The following is a 20,930-nucleotide window of genomic DNA, read 5'->3' on the forward strand; positions in this document are numbered from 1 at the left end:
TCTTTTATTTTAATTAGAAACCGAGTCTAATCTAGACATTGAATTTTTAACTACTTCAACATAACTGAATTTCACCCGAACTTTTGGCGATGCCAAGAATTCGGCACATTTTTAAAATGAATTTATAGGCTCACTAGTTTTCGTGTGGTTGTCAGGTATTATTTACACAAAGTCTCTATAAACTATAGACTATGCGTTGTTCCGATTTATAAGCTATATTATTGTAAAGTTTCATTGGAATCCATTCAGTAGTTTTGCGTGAAAGAGTAACAAGCATACATACAAAATTAAGCCTTTATAATATATGTAATGTTAAGGTTATTTGTGAAGATAGCCCCCAGAGATTTAAACTTAGCCGGTAAGATTTATTGTACGCTTATTAAATTTTGGTAGCAATAAAAAATCAATAGCAAGTATATTAAATTATAAACTTTAAATAAATTTATTTAAGACGTCGGCAACCAATATAAATGTGACTAACGATAGGAACGTGGTTATTACAGTAGTAAAAGAAAGATGACGCCTTCACACTCACAGCTGCATGCGACTGGGACCCATACTTAAATACTCATTACTATAGGTAAGCGGAAGCAGGCCCATCACTTGTCAACGTGCAAGTAACGTGGATGGAAGTTTGATTCTATTCGAAACTAGTTATGAGATTAGAAAATGAGATAGCTGTAATTGATTTGGGAATGATAATAAATAGTAATTACGTTTGATTACTCCCTGCTCTTAATACGTTGGTGTTTATTGATGTCGGATGAGTTTAACGCATGTGCATTGAAATAAAACCAAATATACTTTTTTCATGTAATTTTGTACAGTGATTTTAATAATTTGTTATAAGTGATTACAATGGAATCGTAGTGCATATTCAGTAGAAATAAACTTAGCAGTCTAAAGGAAAATCTTACTAACCAAGTGCCACTGTTTTTCAAATGTTTAATTTATTTTTATAATTCATCTCGTGTTTGACGGTGACGGAAAACCCGCATGTAAGACACATGCGGATTTTAATGAATTTTGTTAAACCAACCCTCAGTGGAGCAGGGTGACGGAGTAAGCTCCAAACCTTCTCCTTATATTTAAAGGAGATCTTAGCTCAACAGTGGGACATTTATTTTGACTTTAGATTGCATAGATACATAGATTTATCATCAATCTTTTAATTACTAACTTCATGAGTTAGTTTTCATTCGATCAAGTCGGTTATTGTTTCCTCTTAAGGAAAAGGTTGAAGCATATTAGATTAGTAGTCATGTTCTAATATGCTTCAACCTTTACCTAATCGTTGTAATATCTGATACGGTGTATCAGATTATTATAAACTCGAATAAAGTACTTAATACTTAGTGGAGTTCGTCCTTTTTAAACCAGCGATCTTCGTTTCGTATTCACGTTTTCTAACCACTTCACTATCTCAGCTATATGTTTAAAACAAAATTTGAATAGTTCAATGTTTACACTTAGGTTGAAGCTAAAACGCATGTCCATTTCACCGTTCAGTGGTTTTGCGCTGACCAGAGAAAGTTGACCTTTGAGTAGACACTGAGGACAGGAGGGCCAATTCGCTTGTATGTGAACCTTTATAACGCCGTAGACTGCCAGATTGAATGCATAATTTCAAGGTATCTCACAACGCTTAAAGGTAAAATCTAACCAAAATTCCAATGTTTAGATGTTACAATAGAAATTTAAGTCTGCTTATAAATATATATTAATATTAATAATATTAATTAATATAAGTAGTCAGATAAATGTATCCAATTTTTACAAATATAAAAAATAAAGGGACTTCAAACATTTCGATAAAGCGATACAAACACAACGAAATTTTATCTTCTTGATCAAGAATATAGCGAAATAAAATAATATACACGGTGTCTGATAGAACGTATACGAAGGCTGCGACTTAGTTCCTTTTGTATCTTGGATAAACTTATGAACAAGCAAAACTCTTGTAGAAAACATTATATTAAAAGCTTTTTCGATCGGCTTATCTTCGATGGACTAAATGTAAGCAGAAAGAGTTCTTAGGCCTTTTTTATATTAAGAAATTAAAAATGTAACAAATATTTTGTCTACTATTAAAGTTTTGGTTCGTTTAGGTTTAAATATATAACAATATACGAGATGACATAGTTGTTAAAATCAAGAAGCTTAATTGGATTTAAACACTTATAGTGTTTCCATGTGCTTATTTTATGATTAATATTCACCTCAAGTCTCTGTGCAAGTCCACCTGGGTAGGTACCATCCACTCATAAGACATTGTACCGCTAAACAGCAATACTTAGCACATGACATCTGAGTTCCCAAGGTTGAGAGGGAATTGTTAATGTAAGGAACGGTTAATAATTCTTACAACACCAACGTCCATGAGCAGTAGTTGGCCAATTTGTCAGTCCACCAACTATCACCAAAAAAAAATAATCCACATTGGTGGAATGGGCTACAAAACTTCCCTTCAAGAGAGGTTTTATCCAAAGGAGCCGAAAAGCCGGCACTTGTTATCTTCGGTCGAATAAAAATCAGCCGTAATAGGAATCAAGGCTCCAATAATATGTTACATATTATATGCCCAATATGAAACCTTATTATCTTCGATTGACAATTACATGATTTAATTAAGATTATAAGATACAAGGAGCTTACGTATATAGACAATATTTTCCTCGTTTTGCCAATATTTCACACGGAAAGTAATTTTCCTGGACGCATGATTTATTACAATATTCATTACATATATATATATTGAATCACGCTATAATGGATGAGGTGAGGCCTTATTATTATTTTATCTTCAAAATATTTATTTACGAGCTGCCCTCGTTACCGTGGGCGTTGCTAATGGTGGAACAATTTTTAGTACCAGGGATTTAGGAAGGGTTCCCAGGATTTCATTATGCAGGATAATCTTATTTGCTGAAGGTGTGAGATATGGACTGGGTTATTTTCAATTTAAAGGTTATATTTAAATTTAGTAATATTAATGCTGACAAGCACACTTGGACTTGATAGTGGTCACCTTCGCTCATAGACTAAATCACTTTAAGAATATTATACCATTTAAGAAATGGCCAGTTCTACCAACGATGGGAACTCGATGTATTTTCATGGGATTATTTCGTGTTTGTAATGCATAACATCAGCTCGACTGTAAAGAAAATATGATGGGACGTCTGTGTCGAATAAAATATTCATATATGTAGGTATTGATGTAGCTTGGTGCAATAAATCTTAGGCTTATTTTTCAAAGGAGCCCAGAAGTGGGACTTTTACAGACTGTTCCTTTTTAGTCAATAAACCTTCAATGCAAAACATATCAATATAATGGTTTTCAATAGAACTTTTGACTGTGTGTGTGTGTGAGTTTACACGAAATTCTTCTACCATAAAAGCCGCTCACTTATAATTTTCTTTTAAAAAATGTACACATTTTAACATTTCACAAGATTGTAACACTTACCAGTAATTAAGATACGTCGTTAATCGTCATATTGTATGAAATTTCTTTTCACACCGACCGGTTCTGAAAAGCCTTTTTAGCATTCACTTGTACCATATTTGTTTAATGAAAAGCATTAAAATGAATGAAACTTTCTTTGTATCATTGAGAGGAACTTCTTTTTATTGGAGAGTGTGGTCACAGCTTAATGCACGTCCTCGCCAAAATCGTTTAAGTTGTTTCGGCTTTAGTGTATAAAGGAAATGTATACATTTTTCGTCTTGGCTGTACCGGAGACGGGAATTACACCGATTTAATGCACGTGTCTAGATGAAGTTAGAAGATTTATGGGAAGATTCGCCTAGAGTCTAGACAATACCGGTTTATCGGGTAAATATTAATTTTGAATGAGATTTTTTTTAACTAATATACTTGTACGTGCCATATATATATAATTTAATTGTTAATATATACATATATAATTTAATTTTATTGTTAATTGTTAACTATGTCCAATACTTTATATTTAAAAAAATAAAATTACTTTTAAAATAAATTAAATTAACAATTCAAACGTGCTTATGTCAGCGTGCAACAGTAATGGCATTAGGGATACAACATCAAGAGGCTCACCTTGGTCTTACTGAGAATCACGCATTAATCTTGAATGAGATCACGTAACTAAATACGAACCAGTTATAAAAATATATCATCAAGGATGACGTTGTATCGTCTGCAAGTTCAAATATGGAACGGTATGTGAAAGGTAAGCTGTCATTTTGAAACTGCTGATTTTGGTCCTTATACTATGATCAGGCGGCAAGCGAAAACTGCGGATTCAAACCGAAGCGGGCGAGTAGTACCGAATTTACAAGTGCTTTGCATTAGAGTAAAAGGTGGTTTACTTGGTGGTAGGGCTTTGTGCAAGCCCGTCTGGGTAGGTACCACCCACTCATCAGATATTCTACCGCCAAACAGCAGTACTCAGTATTGTTGTGTTCCGTTTTGAAGGATGAGTGAGCCAGTGTAACTACAGGCACGAGGGACGTAACATCTTAGTTCCCAAGGTTGTGGTGGCGCATTGGTGATGTAAGGAATGGTTAATATTTCTTACAACGGCGGTGGTGACCACTTACCATCAGGTGGCCCATTTGCTCGTCAGCCTACCGATATTATAAAAAAGTCTTAACTGACCGAGACAGTCACAAATTATTCTTCTAGAATGTGCTTCTAACCATATCGCCTAGGCTGAAAATTCTCTAGAGAGATGAGCCAGCTGTGCGGACTTATTATAGTCCACAATTGTGTGTGCAAATTCGAGTCCACTCGCTTATCTTTCACTATCACAATCACCTTTTGAAATTCACTAATAAAACTGACATCTCATCTCCGGACAAATTAAATACGGAACTAAAAAGTTAAATAAACGGTGTTTCGTTTGTAGTTGGCAACGCATTGGCGGTTTAGGTCTAGCCAAGTTATTCCAATGTATATGGGCAGAGGTCGTTCACATGCGCTCGTTTCTGGTTGCTATTAAGATATCACTAAATACCCTTTGGAGAACATCCAATTTCCTTTAATTATAATTTAATTAACGAGTAACAAAGCTCTTTAGAGCCACCTTAGTTTTCTTCCTAGTTTTTTTTTTCTGGAAGAATGCCATAGTCTGTTTATTGATAACTAACTTAATGGTCTATTTAAAACATTTATATCGTAATATACGTAGGTAGCGATCGGTTACAGGAGCGAGTTAGATAAGCTTTCAATCTGCACGATTATTCCGACATCTTTAACAATTTCTGGTGAATAACTCCGTTTACCGGTGAAAAACGTGGTGAAAATGACAAACTGTTCTGTAGTAGCTATCGCGTTCCGATTGCGAAACGCGGATGGGGTATTTTTTTTATAAAATGTATAATAATACACTTCAATATAATGTTCCGATTTAATTTGGTTACACGATTTAAACTGCTATTAAAATCTGACATTCGCATATTGATCCGTGCGGGAAATTGAACCGTTGAAGATGACAATGCATCTGCACCAGACAACCCTCGCACTATAGCCACAGGTTTATTTGAACGTTTGAATTTAAAAAATAATTTAACCTAAAATCTAACGTTGGATGGAAATTATAAGCAACTAGCGACCTGCCTCGGCTTCAGACGGGTGTATTACTGATAATAAATACACCGACGACCTCTGTGGTCGAGTAGTGTGTACACCGGTTTTCATGGGTACGCCACTCTGAGGTCCCGGGTTCGATTCCCGGCCGAGTCGATGTAGAAAAAAGTTCATTAGTTTTCTATGTTGTCTTGGGTCTGGGTGTCTGTGGTACCGTCGTTACTTCTGATTTCCATAACACAAGTGCTTTAGCTACTTACATTGGGATCAGAGTAATGTATGTGATGTTGTCCAATATTTATTTATTTATTTATTTATTATTTATTTACATATGACTATAGAAATAATATATATATGACTTTAGAATGTTACTATATACAAAGTTTATAGCTTTTTGTCATTAGACAATACAAACCGCTATGTCTCTGCGTTTTAAATCTGTAATATCTTCGAAAATATTCATTTAAATTACATGATGTATAGGGCCACATTGATCTATAAGAAAAGCACAATGTATTTAAGGTACTTTATTGGATTAGGATCATTGCCGTATTGCTCAAAATCGCTTTGAAAATAAGCCATTATTACTCGTAAAAAGTAAAGGATAAAAATGGTTATTGTGGGTTATCCCTAAGAGATAGACATATACCATCGCTGACTTTTTTGAAGATCTTTTTAAGGTGTACAATACTGTTATACATTATTTTGATCTATCTTAATGTAAGCGCAAAAAAGTGTTTATTTGGACATCACATTAGAATGACCTCTAAAATTATCAGCGTTTCTTTACTACTACTCTACATATAAACCCTTCTCTTGAATCACTCTATCTATTAAAAAAAAAAACATTATATATATGTACATATCTACAAAAAATATTACACATACTCTTCTGAATAACAAAACTAAGCAAATGTCAACAAAAATAAATTATATAGATCTTTATATATCCACTCGAAATCAACAAATACTACGTACACGCGTTTTTGTCATTTATATAGTTGTATCGACTAAACTGTGTCAAATTTGTGCAATTTAGCACAAATGTTTTACAAAGATTTTTTTTCTGTTTCAGGACTACATGTTCTTAACACTTCTATCATTGAAAATATACCGTTGGTAAAGAACGTACAGTCCAGTTGAGATTATGCCCTCATTCATTATACGCAGTACCTATGTGTAGTAAACAAAACGTACGTCCGTAGATATAACGGTATAAGGATTTAGGGGGTCTTTGCTTATCACCTAAACTTAGAGAACCCTTCGTTTAACATTAATCGTGGATTAGACACGTAGGGTAGATCAAAGATTTGACCCTACACAATAGCCTTTATTTCTAAAGGCACAAGAGCTATAGTTATCTGATGTCTGCTCGTATATTAAGGTGACAGATTACATTTTTTTATCGTAACTTGAACTCTATGACTTGTGTAATAAGAGCGATTTGTTGATGAAAATTCTATATAAATTTGTTAGGAGACTTTTATTACTTTCTCTACTATTTGTTTTGTTAATGTATTTATTTGGCAATGTAAAGAATGGTTACTACCTTAATGGTAACAATGTAAGGTCAGGAGAAAAACTTAAGTATAATGTCATTATTTTAGTATCGTTTCAATATTTTATGTAAAACAAAGGCGTCTTGGCTTATCGCGGGTACAATAAGGGCCTAAGTACAACTTTCAGTTTAAAGAACAAACATCCCAAACAAATCTTGTTTTTCTCCGGTTCCTAAGTTGAATTTCTCGGCTATTCTCTACTATAGTATGCATGTTTTAACATATAAAGCTTTCTCTTGAATATGTCTGGATCTGTATCTCCATCTGTATTGAAAACCGCATTAAAATCCGATGCGTAGTTAAAATGATGTAATGGTAGGTACGTACGTACCGACAGCGCGAAGCGACTTTGTTTAATACTATGTACAGATATATTAAATAAATAACGTGATTAACAAAACGTACCTGCTACTGGAGACAGCTTTCGCATGACACACCATCGCGACTTCCACTGAAAAAGAAAATATTCTGTTTAAATAGTGAAAAATATACACAATCCATGAGATATATATTCTTAGTATAATAGTCTAAATATTATTATTTTTCGAAGTTGGAAAGACTCAGTTGATCAAAATAGCTTTTAATCGAATATCACACCTTCAATCCCAAGTTACACCGAGTTCTTAAGTGATTAATATACGGCGAATGAAGCAAAACGTATCGGAATAAATTCAGCTACATATATATGGGCATACATGCATATGAAGCAGAATTTCTTCCGATACATTTTTCAAAGAAGCCATGAAACCTTAACCTATAATAATCTGAAGATTCCATATAAATAGGCTTAGGTAGTTAGTTATAAAGTAAAAAAATATATTCGAAAATACTTGAAAAAAAATGTAAGAGGTTTTGTTTTATATATATGTAGAATTGTTTATGGGCCACCTGATTAAGTGGCATTTAATTGGCACTGAAAGATATTTTAACCATTCCTTCGCCATTGCGCCACCACCCTTGGGAACTAAGATGTTAGACGTAACTACACTGGCTCATTAACTCTTGACTGACTGACTAACTTTGTGCCTGTAATTACACTGGCTCATTAACTCTTTAAACCGGAACAATACTAAGTGGATGGTACTAACCCAGACGGGCTTGCACAATTCCCTACCACAAATAAAACATAAGCACAAACCAAGCATATGAAAACTTATTTGTGACAGAATTCGAACTTATAATCTCCGATTAAAATCCACCCATCTTAACAACAGGTCTCCTCGGCTCATTGGACCGCGTAACATTAAGACATACAGGCCAGTTTGTAACAGTACTAGTATTATTCAAACCTATATAAGTTAAATACTAAACGAGAGAACGCTGTGGGAAATCGTTTTATACATAATTCCTCAACCTAATGTTTTAGTACTGACGCAAGAGAATTACCGTAAAACAGAAACGAGCACTATCGAACATTGCATTATGCATTTAATGATGTCATTGCTTTATAAATGGCATTCAAACAATAGAAGGGTTAAATATAATATAATACACGTTTAAAGGTTAATAAAAAGGGCTTCGAATACATTATTTGTGGATTAGTTATGTTACGTTTGACATAACATATGTACATATATAATTGTATTTAACTGACATGACTGTATTTTTAGAAGTTGAAAAAGAATAACTAATAAGTTTCTTGCCGGTTCTTCTCGGTAGAATCTACATTCCGAACCGGTGGTAGCTTTACATTAAATAGTTTGTTAAATTACGATTCAAAAGTGCTTGTAAAAGCCTTTTTGAATAAAGTATATTTTGATTTGATACGAAACGTAATTTAAGTTTTTTTACATATCTATATAATACTAATATTATAAATTCGAAATGAAATCTGTCAGTTTGTCTGTTGCACTTTTACGGTCAAGCCACTGAAATAATGAAAAATGATAAGATAAGATTGAATCCAAAGGAAAGGTATATTATATAACACCTGACAACCAACACTTGAAAGGCGAAGTCCGGAGACAACTAATTTATTTATAATTTTTTTCTAAATATGTTTTTAATATAAATTACAACGGTATTAAGTTTTAAGGCAATTGAAAGAATCGTATATGAACGAGCAGGAATAACAAAGAATCATTTATTCTTGTATTTATTTATATATTGGTAATCAAATTTTATTTATTTATAAACTTTAAAAGAATAATCGTTAATTATTTTGTTTATAGAAACAAATTCGATGTGTTACGTTTACCTGTAAACATGTCAAATGTTATAAAAGCCTTCTCAATGGAGTCTCCTTATCCTCCGAGAAGGTTAATCCACCACGCTGCTCAAAACATTAATCATGAGGCAGATTTGCCCGAAACATGCAGTTTTGCTCGAGAGGTTTGCTTACCGCTAAGCATGAGATGAATTATAAACACAAATTAAACATATGCAAACTCAGAGGTGTTTTCCCGGATCGAAACTCACGATCTGTGAACTTCCACGTAACGATTCGAAAAAACTCAATACTATTGAAATGTAGTATTATCCTATTAGTAATAAATGCTACTGAGTTTATGGATTTTATGAAACCAAAATGATATACTTTATTATAACTTGTAACCGATACATAATTGAGATGGAATTCAAAATAAAAAGAAACACTTAATAACCGCTGAAATTTAAAATATAATATTAATTTTTGTATAATATTCAAAAACGCCTTACTTGTAATAAAAATATATATAATAAAATTTGGCCTTAGTAGTCAGTCAGTCTCGGTCGATATCTATTAACTTCTCGCGCAGATTTGCTTTGCCTTTCGTAGGATTTCCTAGCTGCGGGTAATTCAGATTCTTAAAGTTATTAGCGTATAAACGTGCGACAAAAAAGTCGGTGCAATGTAAGCGAGACACGCGGAAACTATGTACAAAGAACTCATTTATATAACTAATATATTCGTTAAAACAATTTAATTATTTATCAGCTGAAAAGTCATTCTAAAACAACAGTATTTGTTGACTTTTTTTTATTTTTTATTTGTTAACTATTTATATTAGAAATAAAACACTTAAAACAAAAGGCAAACTATTTCTTGTTTTTATAATCAAACTATCTCACTCTGAACAATACAATACTAAGTATAGTTTAGCGGTATTGTTTACAATAAGTGATGAATGTGAGGTACCTTTACAAACGAACTTGCCCCAAGTCTAAAGTCCACTAAGTGTAGTTTTAATGTTACGAAAACAATATCAACCCCGGCTTCACGATTGCAATTAACTAATAAAGTAAATGATATGATACAATTATATATCCTGAACAATGGAGAAGAATAATGGAGATTTCTACCAGTGAAAATGTTTTTAAAATTACAGAGATTACCCCAAACAATAACAAACAAACAAATTTTGCCTATTTATAATGTTATATAATCTATACATACTTATAATAAAATTGGAGTGTCTGTGCGTAATATTAAAATAACGAATTTTTACTAAATGCATGTTTACTTACACAGTACGTACAACCAAAATAACATTTTTTAAATTTTTGTCTGTCTGTTTGTTCCGGCTAATCTTTGGAACGGCAGGAGCAGTTTTGTTGTGACGTTCACTGACAGAAAGCTGATGTAATAAGGAGTAACTTAGGCTGCAACAATATTTTTTTGATAAATTAGAACGTGCACGAAGTCGCGATCACAGCTAGTATATAACATTAGTATAGACAATAAAGAAAGATTTTTACGTTCATCATTGTCTCAATTTATTAACATCCAATTAGACATCTAAACGATCGCGGCAATAAATACCGGTATATTTATAAATATTAATTTGTTTTGTATCCGCGTCTATCTGATTGTCAACTGAGTAACCGCAAAGAATTTAATCGCGTGTACAAATGTCCAAGTAGCATTTAATGTCTACAATCTAAATAAATAAAAATATATAGGAAATCTATATATATAAAAATTAAATACCACTCCCTGATTAATCACGAAATCCTTAAAAACTATAAAACTTACAAACTTGAAATTTAGTAGGTAAGTTCCTTATAGGGCGTAGACATCCGCTAAGAACTGTTTTACGTAACTAAGGGGGTAAAACGGTAGTTGGAATATTGTGTTCTATAAATCGCGAGTAAAGCCACAGTTTCAGCTAGTATTAAAATATTTTCTCAATATGGTGTGGAATGTGTGTCATTACAACATAGAGCTGAAGACTTAACTTGATAACTTGGATTATTTATACACGTATACCTAGATAAAATTTAAATTCGTTTATTCAACATAGAAGCATTACACTTACTTATTGATGGTCAAATTAAACACTACCACCGTTTCGGCAAAAGGGACACTCTGACCTGAGAAGAACCGGCGAAAGAAACTCAGCGGGAGTTTTTTTTGTCAAATTAATTAGATACATAATTGTATATGAATAGAAACTAAAATGATAGAGTGTCGCACTACAAGAGAACTAAAAAAAAAACGAGGCAACTTTATTATCTTGGTGTGTGTGACAGCTACGCTTTACGCTCTCGAAACGTCACACTAATTTACTAGTGTGCGTGTCTGCTTTAACAATATATCCGGACATATTAATAATAATCGAAGCTTGTTTAGAATAAAGACGTTCATATTTATCTTAAAGAATTTTTCAGTTATTATTGGTGATACAGATAAATATGAACTATTAACCATCCGTTATATATTGCATTAGCATTAGCAGCCCGTAAATGTCCCACTGCTGGGATAAAGGCCTCCTCTCCCTTTGAGGAGAAGGTTTGGAGCATATTCCACCACGCTGCTCCAATGCGGGTTGGCGGAATACACATGTGGCAGAATTTCGTTGAAATTAGACACATGCAGGTTTCCTCACGATGTTTTCCTTCACCGCCGAGCACGAGATGAATTATAAACACAAATTAAGCACATGAAATTTCAGTGGTGCCTGCCTGGGTTTGAACCCGAAATCATCGGTTAAGATGCACGCGTTCTAACCACTGGGCCATCTCGGCTCTTATTGTATACAGTATTTGTAATATTATATAAATAATTATATGGAACAATACTTGACAATGTAGGTTATTATGATTTAATAAGTGGGCTTTTAACAGAAACACGGCGCCTATTTTGTTTACAAACATAAGTATCTAAATAATATCGGCGCCTGTAATATAATTATAACGAGGGTAGTTATGTTAATCTGTTTGTTTGTTTTGCTCAGATTCACTAGGCAAATGCTAAGCTAATATTGATGGAATTTTTACATAGTTTAAAGATAACCAAGCAATTAAAAAAAAAGTATCATCGTTGGTAAGACTTCTCCTCTTTTTAAGAGGTTAATCCACCACGCTACTCCAAAGCGTCTTGGTGGTTATCAGATACGAAAGGAAAGGTTTATCTCATATATATTAAAGTAAATCACTTTGTGACTGGTCGCGAAGTAGTCTCGTGCTACCAATATACGCGCGTTTAAATTCCTATGCAATTTAATTGTATTATAATGTATGTTTTTTTATGTAAAACTTTTAAATACACATACATAATAAATTTCGTCATTACGATCGATTAAATTAACCGGTAATATTTATATATATCGGTTAAACCAATGAAAACCGGTGACGAAACGAAACATTATCGATACTGCAGCGCGATACTTGGCCGACGAGTGACGCCACAGTTCCGCCGCCATGACGCTTAGTCGCCCAGTGTGTGCCACATAGAACGCACGTCAATTCGTGATCGAATAATACAATCGAAATGTTCGACGTAGACCCTGAAAAGTTGATCAAAGCAATAAAAACGCGTCCAGCTCTGTATAACAAGAATGACAAATTGTACCACAGCCATAGAAAGCATAAAGAGAAGATATGGCGCGAAATATGCGAGGAAATACACGGGAATTGGAACCAATTGAACCAACTGCATAAGGTCGAATATGGTATGTAAGCTAAGCATTCATGACGTACGAACGACTGTGCCAAAATATAACGGACTCTATTTGAACCGAATAGAGTTCTAATTGCGAAATTGGTCCGTCGGTGATAAGGTATTTAGTTGTATAGGAAATATTGAAAAATAGATAACAATTAACTGTTAGTGCCCACAGTATGAATGTACGTAAGCGTGTGTTTGTACTTTGATACGATAGAGATACCGAGAATGCATACTTATGAAGAACCGGTAACCGATCTAGGCTTCGCTTGTGTTAACAAATAAACATTGTAGGCATCTATATGCTTCTTGCTAGTCTTTAAGAGAATATCTTTGAAAAGGTTGAGCGTCGTTTACATTCCAAGTTAAGTCTAGACTAGTTATTAGATTAAAAAACTTAAAGTATTTGTCGTTATTTGAATATAAATATTTTGTTATACTGTCGTTTAACTTTTAAATGATTTATTTCAGTCAAATAGCGGTATGTGCTGTTGGCGATATATTACTCTCGCCAATATTAACTTAATTGAAATTAAATATTATATGACAAAATGTCTCCATAAACAAAGGGACTTATAAAATAGGAACTTTTAACTTATTTCTATTAATATTGTAATCAAAATAAATGTTTACTGATTTTAATGAAAAAGTAAATATTTCCTCAAAGTTGCAAATTAATACCGAAATGTTATTTTTTTAAAGTACTAGTATTTATTTTGTCTCTCTTTTAGCGGTAAGAATAGAGCAAATATCACTACTTTCCCGTGATCGTTTTCGATGACGAGCATCGCTGAGGCTTATTAAAAAAACAAATGTAACCTAGCCTCCATAAGAGTCCGATTATCCTTACAAAAAAGTCACTGAAGTATTTCAATCAACGATATTTTTTCACATTTCAAAACCTTTCCTTGAAGTATAGAAATTGATAAAAAAGGTTTTACGTTCCTACTGCGAGGCAGTCTTACTTGACGTAAACTGTAAAATATGATCAACGGCAATCTACCTGTTCCTCTGAACTATTTGAGTAATTATAAATTAAGGAAAATTTCAAGCTTGTCATAGAATCCACCAATCCACCTCGGTCACTCAGATCGGCCACAAAAGTTTTCACCGCATGCAAACGAACGCACTTTTGACCTCGACGGACGCAGATATCTCAGAAGATACACGAAAAAGTGCGTGTCATGCGATAAAAATACATGCATGCTTAGTTATTAACATAAATAATGCCGCTCGTGTCTGTGAGACCGCGTAAGGTTGTTAAGGATTACAGGAAATTAATAAATAACGTAATTTTATTATATCAGAGTATTTAATAACATCTGTTTTTATATGACGTATATTAAAAATGATACATTTAACCATAAACATTGAATTTAATTCAAAACACCATAATCTCTGTTAATTTATTATTGGGCGTGGGGATATAACAACCATAGCGGCCATCACATTAATTCGTTCTCTAACATTTATACCATATTTCATGTTAATCTGATGGTAAATATTATGTATGATATACGTAATTAGGCACTAATGAGTAGATTTATTAGAGAAATTATTTAAGAGTTTTCGTAACAAATATTTTTTGTTAAAAAAGCAGTAATAATAAAATAACTGCTCGGAAATGTCCCATTGTCGAACAGACGCCTTCTACTTTACGGTGTTATATTTTAGATATACATTTAGCAAATTTTATCCGATACGTACGAGTACAGGTTTCCTCACGGTGACGTCAGCCTGGATTTTTATTAGCAGTTTTCGGTTTAAAAGTATCTGCTCTTATTTTTAGGAACTTTTACAAACTGTAAGACTAACGTAAAATGCTATGTTGAATAAAATATCATAATACATCATTTTTATTTTATACGTAAGTTAAATTCTTTTGTATGTAATGGAAATTTTCTAACTTTACAATACATTTGGACTTAAGTCGGAAACTTTACGGAACTAGCTCCAAAGTAAAATCCGTTTTAAAATTTCAGTCCGAGAAATCCAGAAACGTTGGAAGAGCTTGCGGACTTGTTTCACAAGGGAGCTGGCATTACAAAAGAAGGAAAACATAAAACGGGAGTCTGACCAACACGTGAAAAGAAGGAAGAGGTATGAATATTTTAACAATTTATTATTCCTCATGGATTCAACAGATGGCACAGAAGAAGCCAGAGATAGTGACGACTCTGCCGATCCTTTAGACAATAGTTATCAGCCGGAAGAAATCATTTACGACTATGGCGAATCATCGAGCGACGTTAAGAACATTCAAAGAATGAAAATCGAGAATCCCCCAGAACAGCAGTATCCCCAAACACAAATAGTTTACGAAAGAAGCAATACGTTAGAAGAAAAAATAATAGATATGTTAAAGGATATTAAGAAAGATGAAGACGATGAAGACAGGCAGTTCATGTTGTCTTTGGTACCAAGTTTCAGGAAGCTCAATGCAAAACAGAAATTGACAGCGAGAATCGAAATGCTTAAAGTATTGCAAAGTATAACGTTTGAGCAAGATTAGATAATTAATTAGAATACAAAAATAAAAAAAAAGAATAAAGAATTTGTGATAATTGATGTAAAATAAAATTTTAATTATTTCATAGATATAAGAATGTTTTTATTATAAGAATCAAATTGTAAAAATTATATAAATATTTTGGTTAAATCATTGAAGTGTTTTTTTTATAGCAATGACACCATTCTTTCAATTTTAGTGATGATGAAGATAAATCGTCAGATAAAAGTGAAAAGCTGTCTCGAGAGACTTGCTTTGGTATTATTTTAAGATAAAAATCTGTGACGAAAACAAGATTATGAATTCTATGGTACGAAATGATTCTAATAAATTTTTCATTTTATTACTCGAACCCAAAAATCGTATCATAATTGCATGATTAAAATTTTATTAATTATTATTAAAACGTTATAAATAACCCTAATAAGAGTAAAAAAAACTTTTTAAGGAATGTATTGGGCGGTCGTTCAATAACATTGTGAAATGGTCGGAACTTTAATTAAAACATACCACGTACCTTCTTACGATTATTATTAGAGACGTTATTTTCTCGGAGTCAAAACCAAAAAGGAAACTAAAATAAAAATTGCCTTCTCCTCTATTGTATATTGTAACAAATAAATAAAATTGAAAGGTCTGTCTGTGATTTTGAAATATTTATAAAGAAACACCTTTACACTTTTAAAAATGTCTATTTGCAAGCTATCACACCAAAACAATCTTAGTTTTTCTGTACACGGTAATCTTCAAAGCGGTTAGAAATTACAAACATAATTAATTAGATTATTAGAGAGGGTATCAAGATACAAGGTAGGTATTTGTAGTTTAAGCATAAGTAGTTAATTACAATGGCTAAAAATATTTCTTCATTGTTGTTCGAAATTCCATAAAAGTATCGTTAAAAATCTTACAGAGTACTCGGGTAACAGAGCAAAAAAGGTACTATAACGGCGTATGATGAACTCTTTGGATAGTCAAAACCAATCTAAATTCAACGTCCACGCAAACGCAGTCACGGGCAAATATAACTTCTCAAACATTCTCTTTTATTCGTTAGTTACAGAAGCGTCGCGTGTCTCGCGCGCCTCTACAATTCACTGCGGACATTGTTACGTATTTGTTTTGCCATTGCAAATAGATTTAGCATTTACTGTTCAAAGAAAATCTAAATTTGTATTTGGGCATCGAGAAATGGAGATGCTTTAGCGGTTTTGAACATGACTAGCGACTGATGATTCATTTGCTTATTTATTTTGACTTAATTAATAGTTCTGCTCACATCGAGTAAATATAATTTGAATCGAATAAATGAATTTATGATTGGAAAGTAAGACTGTAAATATATCAAATAAATATACTAATATGAATTTCTGAATGACCTTTGGCACTGTTATGAAACATTAACGTTAGAAGCGTGATCTGGTGTGTCATAAATGTCAAAACAGATGGGATATTGCATCTCGTTTCTGTATAAAGTCCATTCAGATTGATAAAATTTATGGGATACGGTCCAATACAGCGATGCCTGCAGGCAGTTTCCTGCAAAACCGGTTACGAATTGACTATGATGTAAACTATACCGAAATTGAAGAGAGTTAAGTTAAAGCAAAATGTTTAATTAAAATACAAAACAAGAAAGCGTTTCAGATAAATCTGGTAGTAAAATAGCTCCCAATGATGACTTCTCCATGAATATAACAATACAACAGTAAATTAAGAGCTTAGGTGACGCTTATGTGAACATACATATGTCCTTTAGATTTTGTTGGAAATTAATTGTCTCAAGATTACCGTGAGTTTCGTTCCATTGTGTACTGGCTTTATTTTAGTTTCATAGAAATGGCAGGAGAGTGTGTTTGGACAAAGTACAGCTCACATGGGAAAACAAATTCACAATTTTTCGATCTATGATATCATTCGTATCACTAAGTCATAACAATCGTCTGAATTGTACAACAATATTATTAATTATGTTTATTAAAAATATAATGAATCTAATTAGGCTTTGGATTTGAAGCAACTTTTATTTAATTACCTTAAAATATTTAAATTTAAATAAGTACTAAAAGATCTTTAAAATGTAACTTATGAGCTATACATTAATTTTATTTTATTCTTAAGTCTGTTTAAGTAATCTCACTAACCGAAACGATGTTTGCATGCGCTTCGAAACTAGTTGTGACCTGTATTTATTTATCCGTTTAGCGTTAATTTTCATCTTCGTGGAAACCCAACACGAGTTAAGAAACACTTAGTTTAAGAAATCTTTATTTAACTTCAAGGGCGTAGCGAATTGGATTCAAGTGTAGTAAAATGATTGGTCACAAGGCTTTCAATAATGTTATGTAATTATATATATATATGATAATGTCAATATTTAAGAGCTGAGATGGCCCAGTGATTAGAACGCGTGCATCTTAATCGATGATTTTGGGCTCAAACCCAGGCAAGTACAGCACTCATCTCGTGCTCGGTGGTGAAGGAAAACATCGTGAGGAAACCTGCATGTGTCTAATTTCAACGAAATTCTGCCACATGTGTATTCCACCAACCCTCATTGGAGCAGCCTGGTAGAATATGCTCCAAACCTTCTGCTGAAAGGGAGAGGAGGTCTTAGGCCAGCAGTGGGAAATTTACAGTCTTTTAATGTAATTTTTGTATTGATTAGCTGTTACTAGGACTTTTCTCTTTCAATATTTATTGATTTTTATTTGATTTAGCTTAATTAGGATGAAGTATAAAAAGACGACTAGCTCAATGGCTAAAATAAGTACCCATATATCTCCGGTAGATAAGTAAGAAACATTGTAGATCCTATAATACATATTATAAGTAAACAAGGACCTTTTATAAAACAAACTTTGATTTAATCTATGTTTTAAAATGAATGAAATTTACTATGCAAGATTGTCCAACTAGCCCCAAAAGTGTGTGCAAAATTTCAGCTTATGCGTTAGTTCATTGACCTAGTTAAATATACAGCAGCAAGATTTCACTCAAAAGGATAGACAAGTGAAAATAAATTAAAGTATAACGAACTATATTGGTAATTCAGAAATAAATATAAATATAAATATTGGACAACATCACATACATTACTCTGATCCCAATGTAAGTAGCTAAAACACTTGTGTTATGGAAAATCAGAAGTAACCACGGTACCACAAATACCCAGACCCAAGACAACATAGAAAATTAATGGAATTTTTCTACATCGACTCGGCCGGGAATCGAACCCGGGACCTCAGAGTAGCGTACCCATGAAAACCGGTGTACACACTATTCGACCACGGAGGTCGTCAAAATGTATTGATCTTGAGAATTAAGATCGACTTTTAAAAAGCCAGACCTAGAAATGTTCAGAGCTGACACGACCCGTTAGTTTAAAATTTTATCTAGAACTTTCCAGTAACAGGTGATTATATAGCTAGCTGTAGCTGTATGGCACATCTGCCACTTTCTATATGTTTATACCGTTTTACAATAACGGTTGTTCGTTTCTTACTGTTTCTAGATCATTCCTAATATTTTTTAAATATTTTATAGGTTTAAACAAAGTCATCCGGAGTTTCGTATATCGCATCAAAATAAAAATGACAAGGTTCCGAACGGTAAAGCGACATAATTTATTCAAGGCTACATTACTTTACCATTTGGAACCTTGTAATATTAATTACATTACGTTTACGTATACGTTGCGTTACGTTAACTTTAAAGTTTATTTTTTTGGCAAATTTTATGTAGATTTGATGTTTACTAATTAAATCATGATATGAATATAAATTAAACATAGCGAGCGGAACGGTTACTTTCTTATTATTAAACTTATTTATGGCATCATGCCCAATAGCAATGATAGTTTGGTCTCACCTGAAGGATAGACCAGACTATCACTGCCCATGGACATCTGCAACACCGAAGGGCTTACATGCCATTGCTGGCCTTTGAGAAATGACTAGGTTTTTCTTCCCTAAACGTATCGGTTCAGAAAAATCCTCGACAAGTTGGTTCTACGGAATAGTAGTGGTCAGGCAGGAAATGTTTTAAAAATCGCGCTGTGGTGGATTTACAGACATCGAAATGGTGTGATGGAATTTAGAGACTAGTTGTATACATTTATACAGACATAATGTCCATTATAATTCATTTTTAAACGGAATATATTACTAACGTAATAGTAAAAAGAATCAGTGGATTATATAAAAAATATCCTGTGTATGCTGTTGACGGTGGAGCCAATCTACAAAGGATTGGCTCCAGGCGAAAAAACTCAGTAGAATCAGATATTGCTTACCATAAAAATGCTTTGTCACTGGAATTAAACCAACATAAAAATATTTCCAATTCAGCTTGCAAGATTTGATCTAAACAAACTGGCAAATGTTAAGCTAAATGTAAAAAAAAAATAAAAAAAAAATGCTAATTCGCATCGTGGTCCATCTATTGCATATTTATCACAGAAACATTTATACAAGTACCATCAACTGTACAAAATTCAATAAGAGAAACGTCACGTTAACGTTAAACACGAACACAAACAAGTATTAATTTTTATGTATAAGATAATCTGTGATAGAATTTCTAAAAGGTAACAACTGCACTCAAGGGAATAAGCGAAGCGATCCCTTTGCGAAATAATGGAAATAAAAACTAACAATCGGACGCAATCAAACGAAACATTGGCACAGAATTGGCAGTTTCACGATATCCTACATTTCATTACTAGTTTGTTTATGTGTGGGTAACAATTGTTTTTTATTATTAAAAGTAAAGTAAAATATATGTCAGATAATCTTATGTATAAGCTACATACTCAACATATTCAGAGGTAGGTTTATGATTGTGCATGTATTTTAGTGATATGCTAAATAAACAAAATTACAGATTATATGTACATAAATTAATAAATTAATGAGACCTTATTTTAAGCTTAGAAGTGCGTCCCTTTCCATAACAAATAAAGTATTTAAATACCAACTTCTAGAACATAGCAAGAAAAGATACAGACAAAAGAAGGATTGAAGACATGACACCCAATCTAAAGTTCGTCCAACATTGTTGACGAAATAAGTCAATTTTAAATTCATAAACTTGCACTTAGTATGTCTCACTGGTGTGACTGTGGCATAATAAAAGGTTTTGTAAATTTTAATATCTGTCCTGTATTGAGAATGTGGGTTTTTCCCGACTGGCCTAAAAGCCTGTCTGGGTACGAGCCTAGACGATTGCGTCCGTACATGGACTTTTCCATACCGGTAGCCACGGCTAGCACGTCCATCCTTTTGACTTGAAAGACCAGGCTCACATTGATCCCGATATGTGAAGTCCCATTTGATCGATCAGACCGAGATTATACTGCTTTTCGTTATCGCTTTGCTCAGTAGCACGAGTGTGTCCACTCATTTTATACTTCATCGATCA

General features: G+C 33.1%; 1 protein-coding gene across 1 annotated transcript in view; it reads right to left on the reverse strand.

The window, feature by feature from the left end:
• The window catches only part of LOC125069715, a 164,634-nt gene that overhangs the window by 104,115 nt on the left and 39,589 nt on the right, over window positions 1-20,930 (reverse strand). Inside the window, exon 3 of the mRNA XM_047679268.1 lies at window positions 7,540-7,585. Within this exon, the coding sequence (XP_047535224.1) occupies window positions 7,540-7,585 (46 nt within the window). The remainder of the gene's footprint in view (window positions 1-7,539; window positions 7,586-20,930) is intronic.

Source organism: Vanessa atalanta, chromosome 16 (assembly GCF_905147765.1).
Source record: "Vanessa atalanta chromosome 16, ilVanAtal1.2, whole genome shotgun sequence".
Classification (NCBI taxonomy): Eukaryota; Metazoa; Arthropoda; class Insecta; order Lepidoptera; family Nymphalidae; genus Vanessa; species Vanessa atalanta.